The 27,371-nt window shown below is 44.3% G+C and overlaps 1 protein-coding gene across 16 annotated transcripts in view; it reads right to left on the reverse strand.

The window, feature by feature from the left end:
• Positions 1–27,371, reverse strand: part of erc1 (ELKS/RAB6-interacting/CAST family member 1) — a 169,699-nt gene that overhangs the window by 97,742 nt on the left and 44,586 nt on the right. For 7 of the 16 annotated variants that reach the window (XR_004221847.1, XM_031897623.1, XM_031897618.1 and 4 more), the window contains exons 3-12: positions 21,589–22,005; positions 14,907–14,981; positions 14,169–14,324; positions 13,777–13,869; positions 13,106–13,273; positions 10,362–10,529; positions 5,757–5,894; positions 2,188–2,328; positions 1,370–1,510; positions 651–683 (exon numbers count right to left, since the gene is read on the reverse strand). Coding sequence is in view for 15 of the 16 variants with exons in the window: in XM_031897623.1 (XP_031753483.1) it covers positions 651–683; positions 1,370–1,510; positions 2,188–2,328; positions 5,757–5,894; positions 10,362–10,529; positions 13,106–13,273; positions 13,777–13,869; positions 14,169–14,324; positions 14,907–14,981; positions 21,589–22,005 (1,530 nt within the window). In the remaining variant the exon portion in view is untranslated. 16 annotated transcript variants of the gene reach the window in all.

Here is a 27,371-nt window from a genome sequence, read left to right on the forward strand (position 1 = left end):
TCACACCCACTATGTTTTGGCGCCTTTTTGTCAGTGGGGTACTTAGGGGGGTTGTTTGCACACAGTCTTTTGATATGTCCATGAGGAAGAGCACCGTTAGTGCTCGAAACGTCGGATCTTTTTCAATAAATATTTATTTATCTTTTCCAAAGTCCCTGTGTGTGCAGTACTCTGTTTCTTTATATATATATGTATGTATATCTTTATTTATAAAGCGCTACTTATGTGCGCATCGCTGTACAGTAGAATACATTAATACCGTTAGTGCTGGAAACGTCGGATCTTTTTCAATAAATATTTTTTATTTTTTATATTTTCCAAAGTCCCTGTGTGTGCGGTACAGTGTTTCTTTATTGTTGTTTTTTGGCCAGGGTGCTTGATTCTCTGAAGGGTGTGCTCCATTTGTTCTTGTATAATATATTATATATATATATATATATATATATATATATATATATATATATATATATATCCCCTCCCTGGCTGCTATTATGGGCCTGTCTCAGTTAGGGACACAACTTATAACAAAGTAATATTGGGCATGCAGCGCAAAATAAGAATATCCCTAGGCAGAGGGGTAGAATGGAGGTGGGGCATGCAGTGAGGACAATACAACCAGAAACAAGTTGGCACGTGCTGCCAAAACTTACTGCTTTCCCTGTGAGAGGCAAACCATCAGAGTGCTGATAGAAGGAGGAAAGAGGTTAAAATCAGACAGGAAGATGCGAGAACCCCAACGGGAGAGGGAAAAAAATCTAACTCAGAGCATAGTATAAGTGGGAATAGAGGTAGCAAAGTGATGATCTGATAGAAAGTGACATTTCTGGGTGGGCGGAAGAGAGTAATATGGGGTTGGAAGGAGCAAAAAGAAAATGTCTGCTTGTCTGGGGGAAAAAGTTTGGAATGAGGACTGAATGTTAATGGGAAAGAGAAGAGAGAGTCAGAAAGTAATATGTAGAGTTCAAAAAATGGGGGTAGAATAAAAGAGCCAATGTGCCGGATAACGAGACAAAGTGTGAGAGGGAATCCAAAAAATAATGGACTCCTATAATAACGTACCCAGGATATCAGCTGAGCAAGTGATCAATTGATGGACAACATACACAGGTCATTAAGCTGCCAAATTAGACTGAAGGCACTAAGCTGGTTATATTAGCCTGTGTATGGCCGGCTTCATCCCACAGAGACTACAGGATAAATACACTTGGTTTCCCCAGGCTTCTCACAAGGCGCAGACTGGGATTTAAAATAGGCCCTGGCCAAAACAGCCCCCATAAGCCCAATAAATAGTGACTCTCTATGGCATTTGCCAGAGTCCACAGTTCAGGCCTGCTTGCCACCCTCTATTAGCTCTGGCCGCATTGCTCACCTTCCTGAGCTGACTCTCCAGCTTCAGAAACTCCTCTTTCCTCTGTTCCAGGGCAATCTCCAGGGTTTTGAGGCGCGAGTCTTTCTTTAGGCTGGATGAGGCGAGAGTCGATGCATGTTCCTTCAGATCGAGCAGCGAGGACTTGGGAGAAAGGGAAAATGGCGTTATGCACAGACACTGACCCTCCAAACAAGTGCTTAGTAGCCCACAGTTAAACTAACTGGTCAGTTAAACTAACTAGCATCGTCTAAAGGTGCCTACAGCTTAAGATCCGCTAGCTGGGCGATATCGGGGGAATTTAGGCTATTTTGATCATTTGGCCCTGGGGCCAACCGATCAAATTATAATGACGGCATAGGCAAAGTCGGTCTGGGGAGTGCATCAACGAGCCGATGCGGTCCCCCATCCGACTAGATTTTCTAACCTGCCCGATCAAGATCTGGCCGATTTCAGGCCAGATATCGGTCGGATAGGCCCGTCATTAGTGCCCATACATTGGCTGATTAGCTGCCGAGTCGGTCTAAGGGACCCATATCGGCAGCTACAATCGGCCCGTGTATGGGGACCTTAAGAGGGGTGGGCAGTTGGGAAAATTGCCCTTACTTACAACATGAAAGCTCTCTTTCATCCCTGACCTAGTATGAAGGGGCAGACTGAAAAGAAGGGAGCCTACCCAACTGGTTAGACCTGACCAATATTCAATTAACTAAGTTATGAATATTCTTTTATTAAAGCAAATCAATGGCCAATGACTAGAGCATAAAAACATACATAATGGACACACTTTCTAGCATTAGACACAACATAGATTAAAGCACCTCTTTTTCGGACAGGTCTCCCTGCAGAACGCTGACTTTCTCCTTGAGGTCCTTAAGCTCTTTCTTGTAGGACTCAAGCTCTTCCTGCTTCTCACGCTCATCCCGGTCCCTTTGATCTTTAAGGCGCTCAATGATTCTCTCCTTAGTGGGGGAGCAAGAAGGGGATGTTAGATGGAAGGTAAATGTAATGAGTTTGAGACTAACTATGAAGGGCAAAATATACAATTCTGGGAAGATTAGTGGGAAATAGAAACCAGGATTTCAAGGCATCGTTAGTGTTCTACTAAAGTGATCCCAAGTGGGGATTTGTAGACTGATCCTAAACTGCCCTAACCCAACTAGGACACAACCTGTCATGAGAAAGCGTCATGCCAAATAAAATGGGTATCAGACAGGACCTATACTACTGTGACAGAATGCTCTGTTATACAGATAGCTAGAATCTCAGCCATAAAGCAGGGCAGGACTGCTGCTTACAATGGGGGGATCAGATAGGATCTGTGCCACTGTGACAGAATGCTCTGTTATACAGATAGCTAGAATCTCAGCCATAAAGCAGGGCAGGACTGCTGCTTACAATGGGGGGATCAGATAGGATCTGTGCCACTGTGACAGAATGCTCTGTTATACAGATAGCTAGAATCTCAGCCATAAAGCAGGGCAGGACTGCTGCTTACAATGGGGATCAGATAGGATCTGTGCCACTGTGACAGAATGCTCTGTTATACAGATAGCTAGAATCTCAGCCATAAAGCAGGGCAGGACTGCTGCTTACAATGGGGGGAGGGATCAGATAGGATCTGTGCCACTGTGACAGAATGCTCTGTTATACAGATAGCTAGAATCTCAGCCATAAAGCAGGGCAGGACTGCTGCTTACAATGGGGGGATCAGATAGGATCTGTGCCACTGTGACAGAATGCTCTGTTATACAGATAGCTAGAATCTCAGCCATAAAGCAGGGCAGGACTGCTGCTTACAATGGGGATCTGATAAGATATGTGCAGAATGCTCTGTAGGATAAGGACCCTTCTGCTTCCCTTGACTGAAATAGTCTGTATAAACCTTATTACAATAGCACCATCTAGTGGCTGCAGACAAACTTGTGGCATTTAAGTCTAATGAGGACACTTCAGCATAGCGAGACTGATATAAAGTCAGAATATGAATGTTTTGTGTATGTATTTAAAAGGAAGAATAAATGAAAGGTCACTGCACTAAAACGCTGCATATTTTATTATTTAACTAATACTATTTAGGGGATGCTGGGATTTGTAGTCCATTGCAGTATCCTATGGCTACATTAGGAATTCCCCAAACCTGAGTGACTGCCCATTGATAGGCTGTCACAGCTCAGAACCCAGTAACGTGTTAATTCAGTGTAAGATTACACAGCTTAGTGCTCGGCAGTCCTGCTCTTTGTCTCGCGCTCCCTCCGGACCATGTCAGCGCCTGCCAGCTTTACTGATGGCTATCAGATCTCTTAGGGCCCATAGATCTACCAATAATAAACAGTACATTGCCACCGCCGCCCTGCGCTCCATAGAGTGGGCTAGAGATCCCAGCAGGCAACGAGCCCAAGTGGAACAATAAACAGCAGCCGCAGCAGCGGTGAGATTGCTCATATCTGATAGAGGGGTCTGCTCAAGGTTTTCTCTTTGAATAAACACAACATGGCACTGTGGGGATACTGGGGTTGTCCTGTCCCTGTAGAGCGAAGCGCAATGTAGCAACCGAGACCAGACCTGCGCCCAGACGGTTTCCCCAGAACTCTAAATGAAAGTCTAAAAATAGTATATTATATATATATATATATATATATATATATATATATACATACATATATAAATATATACATATATAAACATATACAGGTATAGGACACGTTATCCAGAATGCTCGGGACCAAGGGTATTGCGGATAAGGGGTCTTTCTGTAATTTGGATCTCCATATATTAAGTCTACTAAAAAAAATCAATAAAACATTAATTAAACCCAATAGGGCTGTTCTGCCCCAATAAGGGGTAATTATATCTTAGTTGGGATCAAGTACAGGTACTGTTTTATTATTACAGAGAAAAGGGAATCATTTAACCATTAAATAAACCCAATAGGGCTGTTCTGCCCCCAATAAGGGGTAATTATATCTTAGTTGGGATCAAGTACAGGTACTGTTTTATTATTACAGAGAAAAAGGAATCATTTAACCATTAAATAAACCCAATAGGGCTGTTCTGCCCCCAATAAGGGGTAATTATATCTTAGTTGGGATCAAGTACAGGTACTGTTTTATTATTACAGAGAAAAGGGAATCATTTAACCATTAAATAAACCCAATAGGGCTGTTCTGCCCCCAATAAGGGGTAATTATATCTTAGTTGGGATCAAGTACAGGTACTGTTTTATTATTACAGAGAAAAGGGAATCATTTAACCATTAAATAAACCCAATAGGGCTGTTCTGCCCCAATAAGGGGTAATTATATCTTAGTTGGGATCAAGTACAGGTACTGTTTTATTATTACAGAGAAAAGGGAATCATTTAACCATTAAATAAACCCAATAGGGCTGTTCTGCCCCAATAAGGGGTAATTATATCTTAGTTGGGATCAAGTACAGGTACTGTTTTATTATTACAGAGAACTAGCTGCCTGTGTGTGTCATATGTGTGTCAAAATTTTAAAGGGTTTGTTCCCTTGTAGCCCTGAGTGCCATTTGCTTTTTGTTTCCTCAGTACCTACATAGGTACATACAGTACCTATGTCTGAGGTGTGAAGAAGTGAACAATGGGGGTGATTACAGCCTGAGCCTGAGGTGTGAACTCTGCTGGGGGTGAACAATGCAGGGATTAAAAGGTGTGAACAGTACAGGGGATTACATGTTTAAACAATACAGGGGGATTACAGCCTGAATCTGAGGTGGAACCATGCAGGGGGGCAGTTAATCACAGTACTGATACCATTTAAAGTTTACATAAAGGTAAGCCATCAAAGCACCCAGAGAGGTGGGGGGCCACACAGAGGGGGGTCGCGGGCCGCCAGTTGGACAGCACTGCCTTAGACAGTACAGTATGGGGGTACAGCTTATTGTGTGCCCAGAATATTCCTTCTCTGTATATTTGTATTTATACATATGGGTAGGAGGTGCCATAGTGTTTCCCTTAGATAGTACAGTATGGGGGTACAGCTTATTGTGTGCCCAGAACATTCCTTCTCTGTATATTTGTATTTATACATATGGGTAGGAGGTGCCATAGTGTTTCCCTTAGACAGTACAGTATGAGGGTACAGCTTATTGTGTGCCCAGAACATTCCTTCTCTGTATATTTGTATTTATACATATGGGTAGGAGGTGCCATAGTGTTTCCCTTAGACAGTACAGTATGGGGGTACAGCTTATTGTGTGCCCAGAACATTCCTTCTCTGTATATTTGTATTTATACATATGGGTAGGAGGTGCCATAGTGTTTCCCTTAGACAGCACAGTATGAGGGAATTGCATTTTGTGTGCCCCTGTATACTTTTATTTAAAAAGACAATACCCTCTTTCCATATCAATCAAACGCTCTTACTTTTTCAGCAAGGGCCTCCTCCAGTGTGGTAAGGGCCGTGTCTGTGTTTGTGGTGTCGGCCTGCAGGGACTTCACCCGGTCCTTCAAGCTGCTTAGCTGCTTCTCCTTGTCTCTCAGCTGCTCCTGTAAGTTTTCTATCTGTTAGAGAAGAGAAGGATCATCAATGAGGTGCAGCTATCAACATATTATGTGAAAGGGCATTGTTTTAACCCCGAATAATCAGGACTGCTGCTTACAATGGGGGGGATCAGATAGGATCTGTGCCACTGTGACAGAATGCTCTGTTATACAGATAGCTAGAATCTCAGCCATAAAGCAGGGCAGGACTGCTGCTTACAATGGGGGGGATCAGATAGGATCTGTGCCACTGTGACAGAATGCTCTGTTATACAGATAGCTAGAATCTCAGCCATAAAGCAGGGCAGGACTGCTGCTTACAATGGGGGGATCAGATAGGATCTGTGCCACTGTGACAGAATGCTCTGTTTTACAGATAGCTAGAATCTCAGCCATAAAGCAGGGCAGGACTGCTGCTTACAATGGGGGGGATCAGATAGGATCTGTGCCACTGTGACAGAATGCTCTGTTATACAGATAGCTAGAATCTCAGCCATAAAGCAGGGCAGGACTGCTGCTTACAATGGGGGGGATCAGATAGGATCTGTGCCACTGTGACAGAATGCTCTGTTATACAGATAGCTAGAATCTCAGCCATAAAGCAGGGCAGGACTGCTGCTTACAATGGGGATCAGATAGGATCTGTGCCACTGTGACAGAATGCTCTGTTATACAGATAGCTAGAATCTCAGCCATAAAGCAGGGCAGGACTGCTGCTTACAATGGGGGGATCAGATAGGATCTGTGCCACTGTGACAGAATGCTCTGTTATACAGATAGCTAGAATCTCAGCCATAAAGCAGGGCAGGACTGCTGCTTACAATGGGGGGGATCAGATAGGATCTGTGCCACTGTGACAGAATGCTCTGTTATACAGATAGCTAGAATCTCAGCCATAAAGCAGGGCAGGACTGCTGCTTACAATGGGGGGGATCAGATAGGATCTGTGCCACTGTGACAGAATGCTCTGTTATACAGATAGCTAGAATCTCAGCCATAAGGGCGAAGATACTCTGCGATGAGTTGGAACGGCTTATACATTAACTGGTCGCCATGACAGACTTTTTAAAAAGTTCCGGTGACTAATCTCCCCATGTGTCTTCTCCCTAAAACAGAACAGAAATAAGTATTCTGGCCCAGGTTCATGGTATTAAGTTCTACAGCATGACTTCTAGTTACCGAGTTGTAACACAATAGGAAGCTTATGGGATGTGATAAGGAAGCCTTCAAAAATTTTTATAGAAATAATGCTAAAAAAAAAAAAGAAAATATACACTTAATGATGTGGCCCTTTAATAACAGAACCATAAAACTTGCTTCACACAGGACCATGGGCATGATGAAAGCAACAACAGGAGCTGGACCTGCGTGACCCCGTAGGAAGGAGCATGAATAAACCTGTGTTGAGACAAGCCTTTGGCTAGCCTCTAATTAGAGGGACCTTTCCCTACCGCAACGTTCTGTTACAGACTCCGCAGCCCACGTAAGGACCAGCCAGTCCAAAAATACCTACGACTGGAAAATCAATCTTTTCAGCAAAATCCCTTGAGCAGGAAATCCCAGGAGACAAGCGGTGTCTGTAGTCTGAAAACACCTCTCGGCCAAACACAAGGGTTACGGCAGGGAGGCTCGTCAGTGGTCAGTCACTGCGTACGTTCTACCAGACCAGAAAGAATGTATGTGAGCAGCGCCAGTGTTCTCTCTGGGTCGGCTACCCTCCCACCCGCTGCCAATGTATTGATCTGTGCCACTGTGACAGAATGCTCTGTTATACAGATAGCTAGAATCTCAGCCATAAAGCAGGGCAGGACTGCTGCTTACAATGGGGGGATCAGATAGGATCTGTGCCACTGTGACAGAATGCTCTGTTATACAGATAGCTAGAATCTCAGCCATAAAGCAGGGCAGGACTGCTGCTTACAATGGGGGGATCAGATAGGATCTGTGCCACTGTGACAGAATGCTCTGTTATACAGATAGCTAGAATCTCAGCCATAAAGCAGGGCAGGACTGCTGCTTACAATGGGGATCAGATAGGATCTGTGCCACTGTGACAGAATGCTCTGTTATACAGATAGCTAGAATCTCAGCCATAAAGCAGGGCAGGACTGCTGCTTACAATGGGGGGAGGGATCAGATAGGATCTGTGCCACTGTGACAGAATGCTCTGTTATACAGATAGCTAGAATCTCAGCCATAAAGCAGGGCAGGACTGCTGCTTACAATGGGGGGATCAGATAGGATCTGTGCCACTGTGACAGAATGCTCTGTTATACAGATAGCTAGAATCTCAGCCATAAAGCAGGGCAGGACTGCTGCTTACAATGGGGGGAGGGATCAGATAGGATCTGTGCCACTGTGACAGAATGCTCTGTTATACAGATAGCTAGAATCTCAGCCATAAAGCAGGGCAGGACTGCTGCTTACAATGGGGATCAGATAGGACCTGTGCCACCGTGACAAACTGCAGATGGTAAAGATGGCACACCTACTCTTCACTCTGGGGCTTCTGGCCTTAATGAACAGAACAAAAGGAAGGTGGCCATAGTGTATGGAATTGAAATGGTATTTGTAATGGGCAAGAAAAGTTTGGGCTAGAAAACTAACCCCTGTTCCAAGTTGCAGGTGGGTTAAAACCTTCCCCAATGTCAACCTTCCACTCAGCTCCTTTGATGATGTTTGTCTTCCCCTTGTCCTGACCCTTCTGGTTATGCTGCCCATTTCTGGCATAATCACAAGGGGCAGAACTGGGCTAAGGGTTGTAAACTTTTGCTGGCTTGGGCTGGGTTGGCAACTCGTCAACCTACACATCACTAATAGTCCCCATGTGCACCACAGCCCTGTATATGGAGTAAAGGCCCCCATACACGTTGAGATCCGCTCGCTTTGTGATCTTCACCCAATATCGGGGAGCGTGTAGGTAAAAAAAAAAAAAAAAATTGGCCAAATAATCAAATTATATTGGCGTCAATGGGGCAGTCAGTTTGGGGACCACATCAACAAGCCGATGCAGTCCCCAATCCAACTGAATTTTCTAACCTGGCTGATCAATATCTGCCCAATTTCAGGCCAGATATCGGTCAGGCAGGCCCCTCGTTCCTGCCCCTGCACGGGCCGATAAGCTGCCGAATTGGTCCAAGGGACCAATATCGGCAGCTACTATCGGCCCTGTACGGGGGACCTTAAGCGTTTCTCAATGATCTGTCCACAATTGTATCAGACCAATGATAAGGACAGTGGCCAAGTGTGTGACTGAGGAAGAGGAGGGGGGCTACATAGACACACTGGCAGATTTGACTCTCCGCTATGTGACATGAGGAGCGATGAAATGAACAGCATCTGCTTTTCCTGTGCTGAATTAGCTTTTTCAGGTCAGTGGTTTGTCACAAAAGACAAGAAGAGCCACTGCAATGTGACACCCGCCAGCGCCTGTTAGGGCGAGAGTGAGGAACGAGAGCCTATGCCAACAGGGCACGCTGTGAAAAGTAATTAGTATCAATGCCAGGGTACTGTGGAGCACACAGAAACAAAATCAGGGTTATTAACGATTACAGAGGGTGCTTTACATGTGTGCAACTGCCTTTATGGCACTGGGTGTTCAAGACTCTATTATAAAGTCTGATTTATCAGCAGGATAAGTTACAGATATATGAGAACCATGTTGTACAAGCCAATCAGTTCCAAGAATATGTAGGGCAGTAAATAAGTATTGGCCCCAGGTATATAATTGTAGGGCAATTAGGCATTCATTTTGAATTAAATTTTAAGAGGATCACCGCTGGATCTCAGAAGCAGCACTTGCCATTTTCTGCCTAATAAATGTGATCAGATGATGCCCCCTAGCGGTCAAATGAAGCACTTAGGTGCAACTTAATAGGCGCTATATTGGACAAGTAGCTGCAGTCTGTTTAAAGCTAATGAATGATTGGCTGTTACTGGCATCAGCACTTGTGCAAAAGTTTTCACAGCTGGAATTTCATCAGAATAAAGGTGGCCATACACATTAAGATCCATTCGCCTGGTTAAGACCCCCTCGCAAGGTTGCCAAGCCTACGGGTGGGCAATATCGGGTGAATTCAGGCTAATTTGGTCCTTTGGCCCTGGGGCCAAAGGATCGAATTAGAACGCTGGTCAGTTCTCAATCGGTTCAGGGACCGTATCAACAAGCCGATGTGGTCCCCGATCTGACTAAATTTTTCTAACCTGCCCAATCAATATCTGCCCGATTTCAGGCCAGATATCGGTCGGGCAAGCCATTGTTAGTGCCCGTACATGGGCCGATAAGCTGCTGAGTCGGTCTAAGGGACCCATATCGGCAGCTACAATCGGCCCGTGTATGGCCACCTTAAGGTGGAGAAACCAATGCACTTGTGTAGGGGTCCCGTTTAGAAGCAGGAACCTAGGAGGCCAGAAGATTTTCTCATATACTGTATCCATAACAGGGTTTAACTGTTGCTGCTTGGTATTTAGGTATAACCCAGGCCGTACCTTTTTCTGCAGTACATTGACTTTGCGCTCTTTCACATCCAGCATGTCCTTGAGGTCGTGGATCTCTCCAGAAAGGGTTCCCTTCTCCTCCGACATTTCCTGGATCTGCTTTGTCTTCTTGTTCAGCATCGTCTCCTTCTCCTCCAGACGTAAGCGCAGAGCATCCACCTGAACAGTGCAGATAAGAACAATATTATATTATATGGGTGGTTCTGTTTAACCCTTGATTCAGCTTTATTAGTAAACATAATACTCTATATACAGTCATGTGAAAAAATTAGGACACCCCATTAAATATTCATTTCTTTATTAATAATATTACATATTGATGTCATATCTTGTTTTTATTTATCTCTGGATTTAATCGCAGGTAAACAACAAAAATTAACCTTGATTTACTCAAAAGGTCTGTATTCAGAGGAAAAAGTTAGGACACCCTACCTCCTAATAGCTAGTGTTACCCCCTATGGCTGAAATAACTGCAGTGAGAAGCTTCTTGTAGCATCTACCAGTCTCTGACTACAGTCTGAGCAATGTTTGCCCCACTCCTCAATGCAGAATTCTTTCAGCTGTGGGGTTTCTTGCATGTACAGACCATTTCAAGTCACATCTCAATGGGATTAAGATCTGGGCTTTGACTCTGCCACTCCAGGACTCTCCATTTGTAAAGGTCCCCATACACGGGCCGATAGTAGCTGCCGATATGGGTCCCTTGGACCGATTCAGCAGCTTATCGGCCCGTGTAGGGGCAGAAACGAGGGGCCTGCCCGACCGATATCTGGCCTGAAATTGACCAGATATCGATTGGCCAGGTTATAAAATTCAGTCGGATCGGGAACCGCATCGGCTTATTGATGCGGTCCCCAAACCGACTGCCCCATTAACGCCAGTATAATTCGATCGTTTGGCCCCAGGGCCAAACGATCGAATTATTTTTTTTTTCACCAAAACGCTCCCCGATATCGCCCACCCATAGGTGGGGATATCAAGTGAAGATCCGCTTGCTTGGCGATCTCGCCAAGCGAGCGGATCTCAACGCGTATGGGGGCCTTTAGTTTTTAGCCAGTCCTTGGTGGATTTACTGGTATGTTTTGGATCATTGCTGTGTTGCAGGGTGACGTTCCGCTTCAGCTTTAATTTTCTTACAGATGGTCTCACATATTCCTCAAGCTCTGATACACAGTAGAGTTCATGTTGGATTCTATGATGGTTAGCTGGCCAGGTCCTGCTACAGCACAAAGTCCCCAAACCATGACACTTCCACCTCCATGCTTCACAGTTGGTACAAGTGCCCAAATAATTCAGTTTTAGACTCATCTGTCCATAGAACATTATTCCAGAAGTCCTGGTGTTTGTCTACATTCTCTCTGACAAACTTCAGTCTGGCCTTGATGTTTCTCGTAGAGAGCAAAGGTTTCCTCCTTGCACATCTCCCAAGCAAGTTCAAGTTGTGCAGTCTCTTGATTGTAGAGGCTTGCACTCTCACACCAACAGTAGTAAAAGCTGCTATAGGTCCCGTGATGACATTTTAGGGTTTTTGGGAGAATAATTTTAGCATTTTGGGTCTGCTCTCTGGGTGAATTGCTTGGACGGCCAGACCTGAGCATGTTGGCAATTGTTTTGAAAGTCCTCCACTTGTCAACTATTTTTCGGACAGATTCCAAATTCTTTTAAGATCTTTTTAAATCCCTTACCAGACTTATAAGCTGCTACAATCTTCTTTGTGAGGGCCTCAGACAGCTCTTTTGATCTAACCATGGTGTTCATTCTCACCTCAACAGTCAGGAGCACCCCAAACTAAATGTCTGAGGTTTAAATAGGGCAAACGTCCTTCAAAATGCTGAGTAACGATGTTCCAATCGTGATACACCTGATGTAATACACCTGTGTGTGATCTGAGCCATTTTAAGTGGGACTAAATGTGGGGGTGTCCTGATTTATTCAACACCAGAAATTGCATTTTTGTAGAATTACATTTTACAGAAGATTTTGAAAAGACTTCAATTTTAATTGTTTAGTTATATTACTTGAATCTCCCAGTATTGTTAAAATTGAGATTATCCATATGTCCAAGAATGTTACAAAAGCACCTAGGCTTTCATAGGGTGTCCTAATTTTTTTTACATGACTGTAACCCTCCTATTGCTCCATATCACCCTCCCTAGGCTATAACTCCATCTATTGCCCCATATAACCTTCCCAATAACTCCTCCTATTGCTCCCTATAACTCCTCCTATTGCTCCATATAACCCTCCCTATAACTCCTCCTATTGCTCCATATAACCCCTCCTATTGTTCCATATAACCCTCCCTATAACTCCTCCTATTGCTCCATATACCCCTCCCTATAACTCCTCCTACTGCTCCATATAACGCTCCCTATAACTCCTCCTATTGCTCCATATAACCCTCCCTATAACTCCTCCTATTGCTCCATATACCCCTGCCTATAACTCCTCCTACTGCTCCATATAACCCTCCCTATAACTCCTCCTATTGCTCCATATAACCCTCCCTATAACTCCTCCTATTGCTCCATATACCCCTCCCTATAACTCCTCCTATTGCTCCATATACCCCTCCCTATAACTCCTCCTACTGCTCCATATAACCCTCCCTATAACTCCTCCTACTGCTCCATATAACCCTCCCTATAACTCCTCCTATTGCTCCATATAACCCTCCCTATAACCCCTCCTATTGCTCCATATAACCCTCCCTATACCCTACCCCTAATTCCCACCTCAGTCTGCAGTATGGCCGCTCGCTGCTCCTTGGCGGTTAGAGATTCCTTTAGCACCTCCACATGCTGCTTGCTGTCAGAGAACTGGTTGTTGAGGGTCTCCAGCTTCGTCTGCAGGGCCAGGAGTTCTGTGTCCTTACGGGAGAGCTCCTGCTTCACCTGCCCGATCTGTTTGTGGATGAAACAATAGTCAGAGGTTGGTATAAATGTGTTTAGGGCAGGCAGTGCAGGAGAGAAAGAGACCAAATACGCCACATGCACAAATGATTAGTGTCTCCAACTGAGCCCCCCTATTCCCTGGAATTTAATTGTGGGGCTCACAGCAGCAACAGTGCAGGGGATGGCAGGACTTGGACACTTCCCTGCACACTCTCAGTTACCACTTTCCCTTAATTGTGTTTAGTTTCATTGTCTGTTTTATTGTTGGACAGTGCCGGTGCTTAACTAAACGCATCCCCCAAACTCTTCCTAAAATTGGTTAGTCAGGGCTCTACTAAGTAAATCAAGTGACAGCGCAGAAGAGAAACCTGGTACTGAAGAGGTTAAATAACTAGGTTTAGAAAGTCGTGAGCGAACCCATGCAGTTAGGAAGAGCAGAGAATGAGCGGCAGTGCCGAGCCCCAAGGAAGAGCAATAGATGCCAGAACAGAGGCAAAAACGGCAAGCCTTACGCTTGACTGCTCAGTCTGCAGAGCTGACACTCTCTTCCTCAGTTCCTCCGCCTGATTCTCCTTAGCGCTCAGCTCCTCTTTCAGTTGCTCTACCTGTCAGGACATCAGGTCTGTTATAAATATATACTGTAGACTGGAATACGTCGGCTTTGTCGATCACTGGGAGGCGGCCCTGCGTGGGGCCCACTGGGAGGCGGCCCTGCGTGGGGCCCACTGGGAGGCGGCCCTGCGTGGGGCCCACTGGGAGGCGGCCCTGCGTGGGGCCCACTGGGAGGCGGCCCTGAGTAGAGGGAACTGGCTGCTTACCAGCGTCAGACACAGGATAAATATTTGGGAAAGGGGGGCTGTATCTACCACACACTGCCGTGCCTTCTGGCAATGCCGGGAATCACCTTGTTCTTCATGAACTTGGAATGGCTGCGATAAACCTCCATCTGCTTCATTTCTTCCTCCCGTTCCTCCGTGCTCATGGCCCCATTGGATTTTAACATTTGAATTTCATCCTCCAGGTCCCGCAGGCCCCTCTCCATAGAAGTGATCTTAGAGTCCTGTGGGGGGACAAAAACAATAGTTTATAATCATGCCTGGGGAGAAACAGCATCATACCAGCTATCAAACATCAATAAAAAAAGAACAAAGGCACACTCCACTTCAATGCTTCTTGCACAAAAATGTCATGTCTTTTTATTCATATCAGTGAGATCCAGCAAACCTTTTGGGGACAAGTCCCTTCATCAATTGCTCTGACTATTCCAGACCACAGAAAATTAGGAGCACACAGTAACCAGGAGATCAAAGACGAACAAAAGCTTAAAAATGAATATGGCTTACTCTGCACCAGTTCACAAAAGAACCCTATGCCACATCTTGGATCTTGCTAGGCCATCATTTGAGTCAGTGGCACTGCACTTGCTCAGTGCAGGCTGCTGTTAGGAAGCCAAGCTAAGCTTAGGGGCTATAGGCAATTATCAAGCAGGCCGTAGTGGCCCTGGACGGGTTCAGAAGACCCTCAGCAGAACACATTGGGTGGCAGTGTGTGCAGTGACCGGCAGATTTCTCTCCTGTCAATGCATACACACATCTGGCAGTAGGGGGTGGAAACAGTACTGATATATACATATATCTCCTACCTTCATTTCGATTACCGTCTGAAGTGCCTTGGTCTTAGCTGAATCTGGGGCATTCTCGAAGCGCCGGTGCAACTCCTGCATAGAGAGACAGAGGAGTGAGAGAAGCAGCAGTGGCTACAGATGGGCATAAGGCTCACAGGAGCGGTAATACCCCCCCAGGAGGAAGAATGGGAGACAAAAGATGAGTGGAGTGGAGTGGAGTGGAGGCACCTAGTCTGAGAGACAGAGAAAAAGGTAAATCAAGGTGAATGTCTGGAAAACACACAAAGTGACTGCACTTCTCCCCAGAGAAGTAACTGCTAGTAACCAGAAGAGACAGGTAAGAGATGGCTTAGTGCTCCCCTAGGTGCTCCACTTAATAAAACAATGACACTAGGGAAGCAGGGGAGCCAAGTTGCTATGGGATTCTAGCAGTTGTAGTAGATTAGCAACAGACACTTGCTGGAACTATTATTTGGGCATTTGGGTTCTAGGTCCGAGTTTGTGGAAGAACATTAGCTCTATGGAATGGAATTGCTAACAAAAAAATAAAGCAACTCGGCAGCTCTCTTAAGTAGGCTGAGAAGGAGTCATATACTGTGGAATATAATATGGAAACTGGACTTCATTGTGGGTTAAAGTAGCCGGGCGGAGGAATGTTTGGGAAGGAATTTGTCCTCTTTGTTTGCCAATCTGTGTACACAGCTAATGTGTATAAGTGGTGTTGTGTGTGCACATAGCTTAAGTTGTACAAATACATATCCAATGTATATACTCAGCACAAAGTGCCCTGTGTGTATTTAAATAGCTAGTAGAAATGTATGCCTTCCAGCAGCCCCATCAGTGGTTATAGACACAAACACAGTTAAAAATGCTAGGAGGTATGGGGGTAAAGGTCCCCATACACGGGCCAATTGTAGTTGCCGATATGGGTCCCTTGTACCGATTCGGCAGCATATCGGCCCATGTAGGGGCAGAAACGAGGGACTGCCCGACTGATATCTGGCCTGAAATTGGCCAGATATCGAACGGCCAGGTTAGAAAATTCAGTCGGATCGGGGACCATTGCCGCCAATATAATTCCTGGGGCCAAATGATCGAATTAGCCTACACGCTCCCCGATATCGCCCACCCGTAGGTGGGGATATCGGGTGAAGATCCGCGCGCTTGCCGATCTTGCCAAGTGAGCGAATCTTAACGTGTATGGGGACCTTAAGTGTGTAGGGCACAAGCAATGAGCAGTTTGGAAATTAGATGTATGGTATAAATCATATGGAACCATTCACTTCTAGCAGGCAGCCCTATAAGCTGATAGCTATATACACAGCGTTGCATCACCGCCCCCCCGGTGGTGATAACATGTACTACACTTCGGCCCTATAGCGGCCAAAAAATTTGACATTTTTGATGGAGTTATGTAATAAAAGACATTATGTTTGGCCAGAAGCAGTAACCCATAGCAACCAATCAGCAGGTAGAATTTACTGGTCACCTGTTTAAAAGCAAATATCTATGGGTTATTGCTCCTGGGCAAACTTAGTTCTTTTTATTACATAGGGGGTTAACCTTGCTGGCAGTTTCCATGCCAACACCACCACCTCCTAGTAGGGATAAGCATCTAAAGCACATGTGGTGATAAGCATTCGGCTCTTCACAGCATCAGAACTGGAACTGGTACCCTGACATACTGTATATGTGCAGCGAAAGCCTTCTCCACTAGATGGCAGCCTCACCCTCTCACAGGTTCACGGCCCAGGCCATGATGGACAGTGGGGTAGAACTTTTGTGTCCATGCAAGTCACCCTGCAGGTCATTTGCTTAATTCGTAATTATTTAACAGTAATTTCCCATAGAAGTCTACTCTTCAATTAGCTCTACTACATATAGATTTTAATGTAGGCTAAGGGCAACAAAGGTGCCCACACTGCAAAGGTCTAGAAAACTTTACCTGCTCTGTAACCTCTGAACCTACCCAAACACTACCTGCTTTGTGGGGAGCCAATCCAAATTCTACATGCTCTGCAAGTAACCTACCCAAAAGCTACCTGCTCTGTAATATACCAACAAAACTCTACCCGACACATTACATGTTTGTGAGGACCCTACCAAAATTTGGTTTCTCTGTAAGGTACCTAACTAGGTGCTACCTGCTCTGCAGGGAACCTACCCAAACACTACCTGGGTAGTGGACCCTATCCATACGTTGCTTGAACTGTGAGAAACCTAAAGGTAATGAAAGGAAACCTGCTCAGCAAGAAACTTTCTTTAACATTACCTGCTTTAAGAGGAACCTACCCAAATGCAACCTGGCCCCTTTAAGGAACCTTGCCAAACACTATCACTACCTTTTGCTCTAGTAAAACAAATCCAAACACTGTGTTCTACAGGAAACCTACCTAAACACTACCTGCTCTAGGGACCTATCCAAATGCTACCTGCTCTACAAGGAGCCTATCCAAATGCTACCTGTTCTACAAGGAGCCTATCCAAATGCTACCTGCTCTACAAGGAACCTATCCAAATGCTACCTGCTCTAGGGACCTATCCAAATGCTACCTGCTCTACAAGGAACCTATCCAAATGCTACCTGCTCTAGGGACCTATCCAAATGCTACCTGCTCTACAAGGAACCTATCCAAATGCTACCTGCTCTACAAGGAGCCTATCCAAATGCTACCTGCTCTACAAGGAGCCTATCCAAATGCTACCTGCTCTACAAGGAGCCTATTCAAATGCTACCTGTTCTACAAGGAGCCTATCCAAATGCTACCTGCTCTACAAGGAACCTATCCAAATGCTACCTGCTCTACAAGGAACCTATCCAAATGCTACCTGCTCTACAAGGAGCCTATCCAAATGCTACCTGCTCTACAAGGAACCTATCCAAATGCTACCTGCTCTACAAGGAGCCTATCCAAATGCTACCTGCTCTACAAGGAACCTATCCAAATGCTACCTGCTCTACAAGGAACCTATCCAAATGCTACCTGCTCTACAAGGAGCCTATCCAAATGCTACCTGCTCTACAAGGAGCCTATCCAAATGCTACCTGCTCTACAAGGAGCCTATACAAATGCTACCTGCTCTACAAGGAGCCTATCCAAATGCTACCTGCTCTACAAGGAGCCTATCCAAATGCTACCTGCTCTATAAGGAACCTATACAAATGCTACCTGCTCTACAAGGAGCCTATACAAATGCTACCTGCTCTATAAGGAACCTATACAAATGCTACCTGCTCTACAAGGAACCTATCCAAATGCTACCTGCTCTACAAGGAGCCTATCCAAATGCTACCTGCTCTACAAGGAACCTATCCAAATGCTACCTGCTCTACAAGGAACCTATCCAAATGCTACCTGCTCTACAAGGAGCCTATCCAAATGCTACCTGCTCTACAAGGAGCCTATCCAAATGCTACCTGCTCTACAAGGAGCCTATACAAATGCTACCTGCTCTACAAGGAGCCTATCCAAATGCTACCTGCTCTATAAGGAACCTATACAAATGCTACCTGCTCTATAAGGAACCTATACAAATGCTACCTGCTCTACAAGGAGCCTATACAAATGCTACCTGCTCTACAAGGAACCTATACAAATGCTACCCGCTCTACAAGGAGCCTATACAAATGCTACCCGCTCTACAAGGAGCCTATCCAAATGCTACCTGCTCTACAAGGAACCTATCCAAATGCTACCTGCTCTACAAGGAGCCTATCCAAATGCTACCTGCTCTACAAGGAGCCTATACAAATGCTACCTGCTCTACAAGGAGCCTATCCAAATGCTACCTGCTCTATAAGGAACCTATACAAATGCTACCTGCTCTACAAGGAACCTATACAAATGCTACCCGCTCTACAAGGAGCCTATACAAATGCTACCCGCTCTACAAGGAGCCTATCCAAATGCTACCTGCTCTACAAGGAGCCTATCCAAATGCTACCTGCTCTACAAGGAGCCTATACAAATGCTACCTGCTCTAAAATGAACCTCTACCCAAACACAAAATGCTTTGTGAAGACCCTATTCAAATTTTGCTAGCTCTGTTACAAACTAAACACTACTTGCTCTACAAGCATTCTTCCCAAATGCAACCTGGTCTGCAAGGAACCTACAAAACACTATTTGCTATAGAAGGAACCTACCCAAAGCCAATCTGGCCTGCAAGGAACCTACCCAAACACTATATACATTGTGCTGGCCCTATTGACATTTTGCTTGCTCTGTGAGGAACCAAACCAAACACTACCTGCTCTACAAGCAACCATCCCATATTCTACCGGGTTGCAAGGAACCTACAAAAACACTATCTGCTCTATAAGAACCTACCCAAACATTGCCTGCTCTACAAGAAACCTACCTAAGCACTACCTGCTCTACAAGGAACCTACCCAAATGCTACCTGGTTTGCAAGAAACCTACCCGAACACTAACTACTTTATAAGTAACCCACCCAAATGCTACCTGCTTTGCAAAGACCCCCTCACAATAATACATTTTTTTAACAGAACCCAACAAAATACTAACTTCTCCACATGGAACAGGCCCAAAAACTGCTCCTGGGAAATGACGTAGGTGGGTTCTGCACCCTTATGCTCCCAAGAGCTGGAGATGCAAGGGGCACCGATACATATAGAAGAGTTTGTCTGATCCCATTTGTGATGCTTAGCTTGCAGCCTCTAGTTAATCTATCACCGTCTATATGTCACTCTCTGGGCCTCAAGGGCTTTAACAGGAAAGACATTATGGGTCTATACTCGTTACAGAAAGAAAAGCCCATCCGAATGACTAAATCACTGAAGATTTCCCACGTGGGCTAAGGAAGGACTGGGTTCCATCTGTGAAGGTCCTGCGTAGCTCTGAACTTAGGCCTACGGGCAACTAAAAATGTCGAATACCTACTTGTGCTGCCGTTCATTCATTATATGGGTTAGGACAGTTTCCATTTATCTGAAAGACAAGCTGCACGGAAAAGAATCGGGCGTTTCTCCGCCGGCTGAATACAATCCTATGCAGTTTGCCTACATCTGAATGACAGGTGTTTTCCGCCCGCTAAAATGGCTTAATTACCCACGCCACGGGCCTTCCAGTCTATAATTTGGGTGTCTGAATACCTGTTTAACAGGAATTCCTGGCATCTCTATAACAGCTGGAGGGCCACAGGTCAGGAAGTTAAATTCTATTTTCCTAGGCACGAATGTATTGCCCAAGTCTGACCCCATAACTGGGCACCTCGCTGTGATGATGTTAACCAAAGTCTATGCCCCCTGAAGGAATGGACGGCTGATGTTGAGCTGTAATGGAGGATGGAGAGAAGGTGGGCAGGTGGAGAAACCTCCAGCAATGGGTCTGTCCTCTCCCAGGATGTGTTGTCTGCCCTACAAATGCTATTTACAACAGCAGCAGCAGCAGCAGGGAGAGAATTTATCTGACACTGGCAGAAGCTATGGCAACCATCTCCATGGAAACAAGGCAGCAGCCTGTTCTATGCATCCCGCATGTGCAGGGATGGGGAGCAGGGTACAGTACACCCCTGCTCTGCAGGGTGCCCTGACCTTAGTGTGTTATAGAGTCACCCAGCTTCCTTGTCTGGCGTAGCGGTGATGTTTTATCTCATATATGTGGAGTTGTCATACTGGTTCTTCAGCTGAGGTATTGTCTGAGGTGACAGCAGCACCCCTAGTGGTTATAAAAGCTGATTTTATTATTGCTTTTTATACTATTTATAGTCCAGGTATCGGACCCCTTATCCAGAAACCCATTATCCAGAAAGTTCAGAATTACGGAAAGGTCATCTCCCATTGTAATCAAATAATTCACATTTATAAAAAAGGTTTCCTTTTTCTCTGTAATAATAAAACAGTACCTGTACTTGATCCCAACTAAGATATAATTACCCCTTATTGGGGCAGAACAGCCCTATTGGGTTTATTTCATGGTTAAATGATTCCCTTTTCTCTGTAATAATAAAACAGTACCTGTACTTGATCCCAACTAAGATATAATTACCCCTTATTGGGGCAGAACAGCCCTATTGGGTTTATTTCATGGTTAAATGATTCCCTTTTCTCTGTAATAATAAAACAGTACCTGTACTTGATCCCAACTAAGATATAATTACCCCTTATTGGGGCAGAACAGCCCTATTGGGTTTATTTAATGGTTAAATGATTCCCTTTTCTCTGTAATAATAAAACCATACCTGTACTTGACTAAGATATAATCAATCCTTATTGTAGGCAAAACCTATTGGGTTTAATTACTGTTTAAATAATGTTTTTAGCAGACTTAAGTTAGGAGATTGGAATTACGGAAAGACCCCTTATCTAGAAAACCCCAGGTCCCAAGCATTCTGGATAATGGGTCCCATATCTGTAACTCCCTTAGTGTCTTACAGCCTTTGGGTCTCTGTGCTCGCTACTCGGTGTGTCATCATAAAAATGGGGCCGCATATAACTAAATAGTCAGGGCCCCCTGATATTATCCAGATACTGACTTGCCTGCCCTGGGGCAAGATATTTCTGTACTAAATTAGGAAGTCTGGAGCTAAATTTCCTGCAGCATACCCAGCTGCCACCCAAGAATAGTGGTCCTTCTTGAGACTGGGGCCCCAGTCTCAAGAAGGACCACTTGAACTGCCATTGACTGAACTCTCTCATAAAAGATAGACCTGTTTGTCAGTATGGCAGCACTCTTACCTCTCGGAGGATGTTGTTCTCCTTCTCTTTCTGCTCCAGCAGGCTGTCAAGATGGTGCACGTGCATCTCGGCTTCGGCCAACCTTCGTGTCCTTTCGTGGTCTTCCTCCATGACCTTATTGGGGATGCCTTTGCTCTGCAGCATCTCCAGCAGCTTTTTAATGGACTCATCCCTGGCGCTGAGTGTCTGTTTTTGCGTGTCAATGCGCAGCTCCATCTCTTCTAGTGTTTTGCGCAGCAGGAAAAGCTCCTTGGCTTGGCGGTCATGCTCCACGTGCAGAAGGCGGAAGTTGTCCTCTGTCAGCTCTCCGGTAAGTGGTTCCTTGAGACGGCCGACGCTGTCCTGCTGGAACAGCTGATTCAGGTCCCGCTGGATCCTCAGCTCGTCCTGCATGGCCTGAATGCTCATTTGTAGGTGCTGGAAGCAAAAACAAAGACACAAGAGTCAGTCTCTTTAGATTTCGCATTTAAATGGTAAATAAAGTACCCCCTTTTATAAAATATAAGGATATTATGAGTCACTGAGGAGTTGCACAAGGCCAATGGAACTCATGGTCATGGAGATGACTCCAATATCCTCATATTTTTTAACAAGGGGTACTTTATTTTTTTATAATACACAAGTCATGCGACAGAAATGACAACACTAAGCACGGGTGGGCGATATCGGGTGAATTCAGGCTAATTCAGGGCCAAACGACTGAATTAAACCGACGGTGATGGGTGCAGTCGGTTCGGGGACCGCATCAATGAGCCGATGCGGTCCCCAATCCGACTAAATTTTTTAACCTGCCCAATTGATATCTGCCCAATTTCAGGCCAGATGTCGGTCGGGCAGGCCCGTTGTTAGTGCCCCTACACGGGCCGATAAGCAGCCGAGTCGGTCTAAGGGACCCATATCAGCAGCTACAATCGGCCCGTGTATGGGGACCTTAGCCTACGGCCCACAGAAGGGATATAGTAAACACAATTACTCACTGATGAAAGGATACGTTACTTTAATAATACACATGTAAATCCATTCTGTGTGCACCTCAGCAAATGCAATGTCTACAAGCTTTACTTCCTGCTCTGCAGAGCAACTTCCTGTTGGCGCCACTCTGCTGCTCAGGCTTTTGTGAAACATGTGGATATTAATTTGCAGTCTTAAAGGGGACCTGTCACCCTAAGAAATAGTTCCAAATCCTTTTCTATCATGTTAGTTGACCAAAACAAACTTTACTTACACTATATAAATTATTTAAAGTTCCTTTACTTCAGTCTTGGGGTTTAGAGTCACAGCAAGCAAGCCGGCGCCATTTTGTGGGCACTGTTATTAAGGCAAAGCTTTGTATCACCCCAAAATCTTATGCATTTGCCATCTAGGAAGTGCTGAATGGAAAGTGAAAGTAATTGTAATTAAAAATCTGAGCTGTCAATCATATACTGCCTGCTCCGCCTCTATAGATGCGGAGCAGGCAATATATGATTGACAGCTCAGATTTTTAAATACATTTATAACAAGTATGGACGATTCAGCCCTGAACGTCAATGGAGGGAATGAACCAATGGTAGCAGGAAAGATCATTATTGGTACGTGTATGTGTGCTCAAGAGAGCGCTCTCTAATAAATCAAAATGCTCCGAAACCAATCAGCTAACCCTATATATTCTAGTCTACTGTAAAGAAATATATACTCCGAGTACACTCCATAAACTGTAGCCTCTAAAAGTAATATCTATTTATGGGTAGAAGAAAAAGTGGACAAACCGCAGATATAAATAGTATACACTGGAACTGTAATCAGAGAATAACAGTGGGGCACATTGGGTCAGGCTGAGAATGTTATGTATTTTCTTGTGTCACTTTCTTTTTCCAGTTTATACAGAGCCAGCAGGGTTCTACCACCCACTTTCTTGGTCTGGAAAATGAGGTATCCAAAATGCAACTTTTTGGGGTGCCGTTCAGAGCTGTGATACCAGGACAGCCTGCCGCATCGACAATAAATACATCATAACAATGGAAAGTCACATGAGAAACACCGGAACAATATGGCTGCTTTCCCTTAATTAAGATTCTTGGAAACGATGAAAATGACATTTACTTGCTGGCAATGTGGAAAATGTGCAAAAATTCAGGTACAGGTATAGGATCCGTTATCCAGAAACCTGTTATCCAGAAAGCTCTGAATTATGGAAAGCCTTTCTCCCTTAGACTCCATTTTAATCAAATAATTCAGATTTTTCAAATTGATTTCCTTTCTCTCTGTAGTAATAAAACAGTAGCTTTTACTTGGTCCCAACTAAGATATAATTACCCCTTATTGGGGCATAACAGCCCTATTGGGTTTATTTAATGGTTAAATGATTCCCTTTTCTCTGTAATAATAAAACAGTACCTGTACTTGATCCCAACTAAGATATAATTACCCCTTATTGGGGCAGAACAGTCCTATTGGGTTTATTTAATGGTTAAATGATTCCCTTTTCTCTGTAATAATAAAACAGTACCTGTACTTGATCCCAACTAAGATATAATTACCCCTTATTGGGGGCAGAACAGCCCTATAGGGTTTATTTAATGGTTAAATGATTCCCTTTTCTCTGTAATAATAAAACAGTACCTGTACTTGATCCCAACTAAGATATAATTACCCCTTATTGGGGGCAGAACAGCCCTATTGGGTTTATTTCATGGTTAAATGATTCCCTTTTCTCTGTAATAATAAAACAGTACCTGTACTTGATCCCAACTAAGATATAATTAATCCTTATTGGAGGCAAAACAATTAGGTTTAATTAATGTTTTATTGATTTTTTTTAGTATCAATAAGGTATGGAGATCCAAATTACGGAGAGACCCCTTATCCGGAATACCCTTGGTCCCAAGCATTCTGGATAACCAGTCCTATACCTGTACAAGTATAAGTACCCATTATCCAGAATGCTCGGGACCAAGGGTATTCCAGATAAGGGTTTTTTCCATAATTTGGATCTTCATACGTTAAGTCTATGAAAAAATCACTAAAACATTAATTAAACCCAATAAGAATGTTTTGCCCCCAATAAGGGCAAAGACACATGGGGCGATTAGTCGCTGCGACTTTTAAGTAACCCGGTTGCGGCAACATTTACTCCATAGAGTATAATTGTGTCACTGTGACAAATCGCGCGCGCATTATCATCGCGTGGTAAAGTTGCAGCGACTAATCCCCCCCTGTGTCTTTGCCCTAAGGATTAATTATATCTTAGTTAGGATCAAATATAAGGTATGGTTTTATTATTACAGAGAAAAGGGAATCATTTAACCATTAAATAAACCCAATAGGGCTGTTCTGCCCCCAATAAGGGGTAATTATATCTTAGTTGGGATCAAGTACAGGTACTGTTTTATTATTACAGAGAAAAGGGAATCATTTAACCATTAAATAAACCCAATAGGGCTGTTTTGCCCCAATAAGGGGTAATTATATCTTAGTTGGGATCAAGTACAGGTACTGTTTTATTATTACAGAGAAAAGGGAATCATTTAACCATTAAATAAACCCAATAGGGCTGTTTTGCCCCAATAAGGGGTAATTATATCTTAGTTGGGATCAAGTACAGGTACTGTTTTATTATTACAGAGAAAAGGGAATCATTTAACCATTAAATAAACCCAATAGGGCTGTTTTGCCCCAATAAGGGGTAATTATATCTTAGTTGGGATCAAGTACAGGTACTGTTTTATTATTACAGAGAAAAGGGAATCATTTAACCATGAAATAAACCCAATAGGGCTGTTCTGCCCCCAATAAGGGGTAATTATATCTTAGTTGGGATCAAGTGCAGGTACTGTTTTATTATTACAGAGAAAAGGGAATCATTTAACCATTAAATAAACCCAATAGGGCTGTTTTGCCCCAATAAGGGGTAATTATATCTTAGTTGGGATCAAGTACAGGTACTGTTTTATTATTACAGAGAAAAGGGAATCATTTAACCATGAAATAAACCCAATAGGGCTGTTCTGCCCCCAATAAGGGGTAATTATATCTTAGTTGGGATCAAGTGCAGGTACTGTTTTATTATTACAGAGAAAAGGGAATCATTTAACCATTAAATAAACCCAATAGGGCTGTTTTGCCCCAATAAGGGGTAATTATATCTTAGTTGGGATCAAGTACAGGTACTGTTTTATTATTACAGAGAAAAGGGAATCATTTAACCATGAAATAAACCCAATAGGGCTGTTCTGCCCCAATAAGGGGTAATTATATCTTAGTTGGGATCAAGTACAGGTACTGTTTTATTATTACAGAGAAAAGGGAATCATTTAACCATTAAATAAACCCAATAGGGCTGTTCTGCCCCCAATAAGGGGTAATTATATCTTAGTTGGGATCAAGTACAGGTACTGTTTTATTATTACAGAGAAAAGGGAATCATTTAACCATTAAATAAACCCAATAGGGCTGTTCTGCCCCAATAAGGGGTAATTATATCTTAGTTGGGATCAAGTACAGGTACTGTTTTATTATTACAGAGAAAAAGGAAATCAATATTAAAAATCTAACTTATTTGATTAAAATGGAGTCTATGGGAGACGGTTTTCCTGTCATTCTGAGCTTTCTGGATAACGGATCCCATAGCTGTACTTGCCAAAGCGGTCACGGACCAGTGCTTTATATTGGACCTGTGTGTGGTTGTTTGGACCTTTGTGTCATTTGAATCTCAGCCCAGACATGTTTACTTTCTCCCACTACTGCAGGCACTAAAGTCTAAACACCTTGAAAGAAATTACCACAAAAAAACAAAATGGCTGGTGTTGCATTTTTCACCCCTCACATTCTGGTGATGTCAAACTATGTGGAGCAAAGAACTGTGGGACGTAAAAGGTCAATTGCTTTCTAAACAGGCAGAATACAAGAATAATCTTATTTAATCATCGGATGCATCTCGAAGACCATAGCACTGTGTGACAGTGGGCGGCGCAGCCTCCCCAGTCTATAAAAAGCAATATTGTAAGGCGGAATGTTAAGAACATATGACTATTCCCCTGACTACTGCCGTGGAGAATGTGATCTTCTCTGAGGGCAGTTACCTGCCATTCCTAAACCGAATACATATGGATTCAATGGGAGCCAGGACCGGCGTAGCTCACACCTCCTCGCTCGCAGACAGCAAACATCACGACCTCGCTAAAAACCTACGCACCGAAACAGCAAGCGCCAAACCTGGGATAGGAAAAAAGTGAGGGTTCTGGGGGGGTTGTTACCGACACGTTGAAAATAAACATGAATGGAAGAAGCCAGGGAAAGGCCAAATGCTAGGGGGAATGGGGGTGGGAGAACTCGTGCTAAGTCACACACAGCATCATTAGGAAATGGCTGCTGAGTCTCCGGATACACAATTGCACATCCCAGAGGATGGGGGACAGAAGTGCATATTGACTGGCGCAACAGGGGCCCCTTATCAGTAGATATGTGAAGGCACCCCCCATTCTGGCCCAAGGAAGATGGGAAGGCGACACCTCCCTCTCATGACAACTGCCTAGGCCTGTCACAGCTGGGCTGCTTTGTGCGTCTGTGTGAAGGCCTCATCACTACAATTAGCGGGTCATTATTACTCAGTGAGTCAGTTAGGAGGCAGCAGGCAAACACGACCACCCCCCTTCACAGCTGGAGGAATGCAGGAATGGCAGGAATGCGGAGCAGTAACCGCCAGCAAGAAACTGAACCCCCCCCCCCCATATAAACAGGGCTTCCCACAGCTCTTCCACAACCTTGCAGCTCTGTGGGGTCCCTTTGGCAAAGGGGTTAAGGAT

The sequence above is a fragment of the Xenopus tropicalis genome, chromosome 3 (assembly GCF_000004195.4).
Source record: "Xenopus tropicalis strain Nigerian chromosome 3, UCB_Xtro_10.0, whole genome shotgun sequence".
Classification (NCBI taxonomy): Eukaryota; Metazoa; Chordata; class Amphibia; order Anura; family Pipidae; genus Xenopus; species Xenopus tropicalis.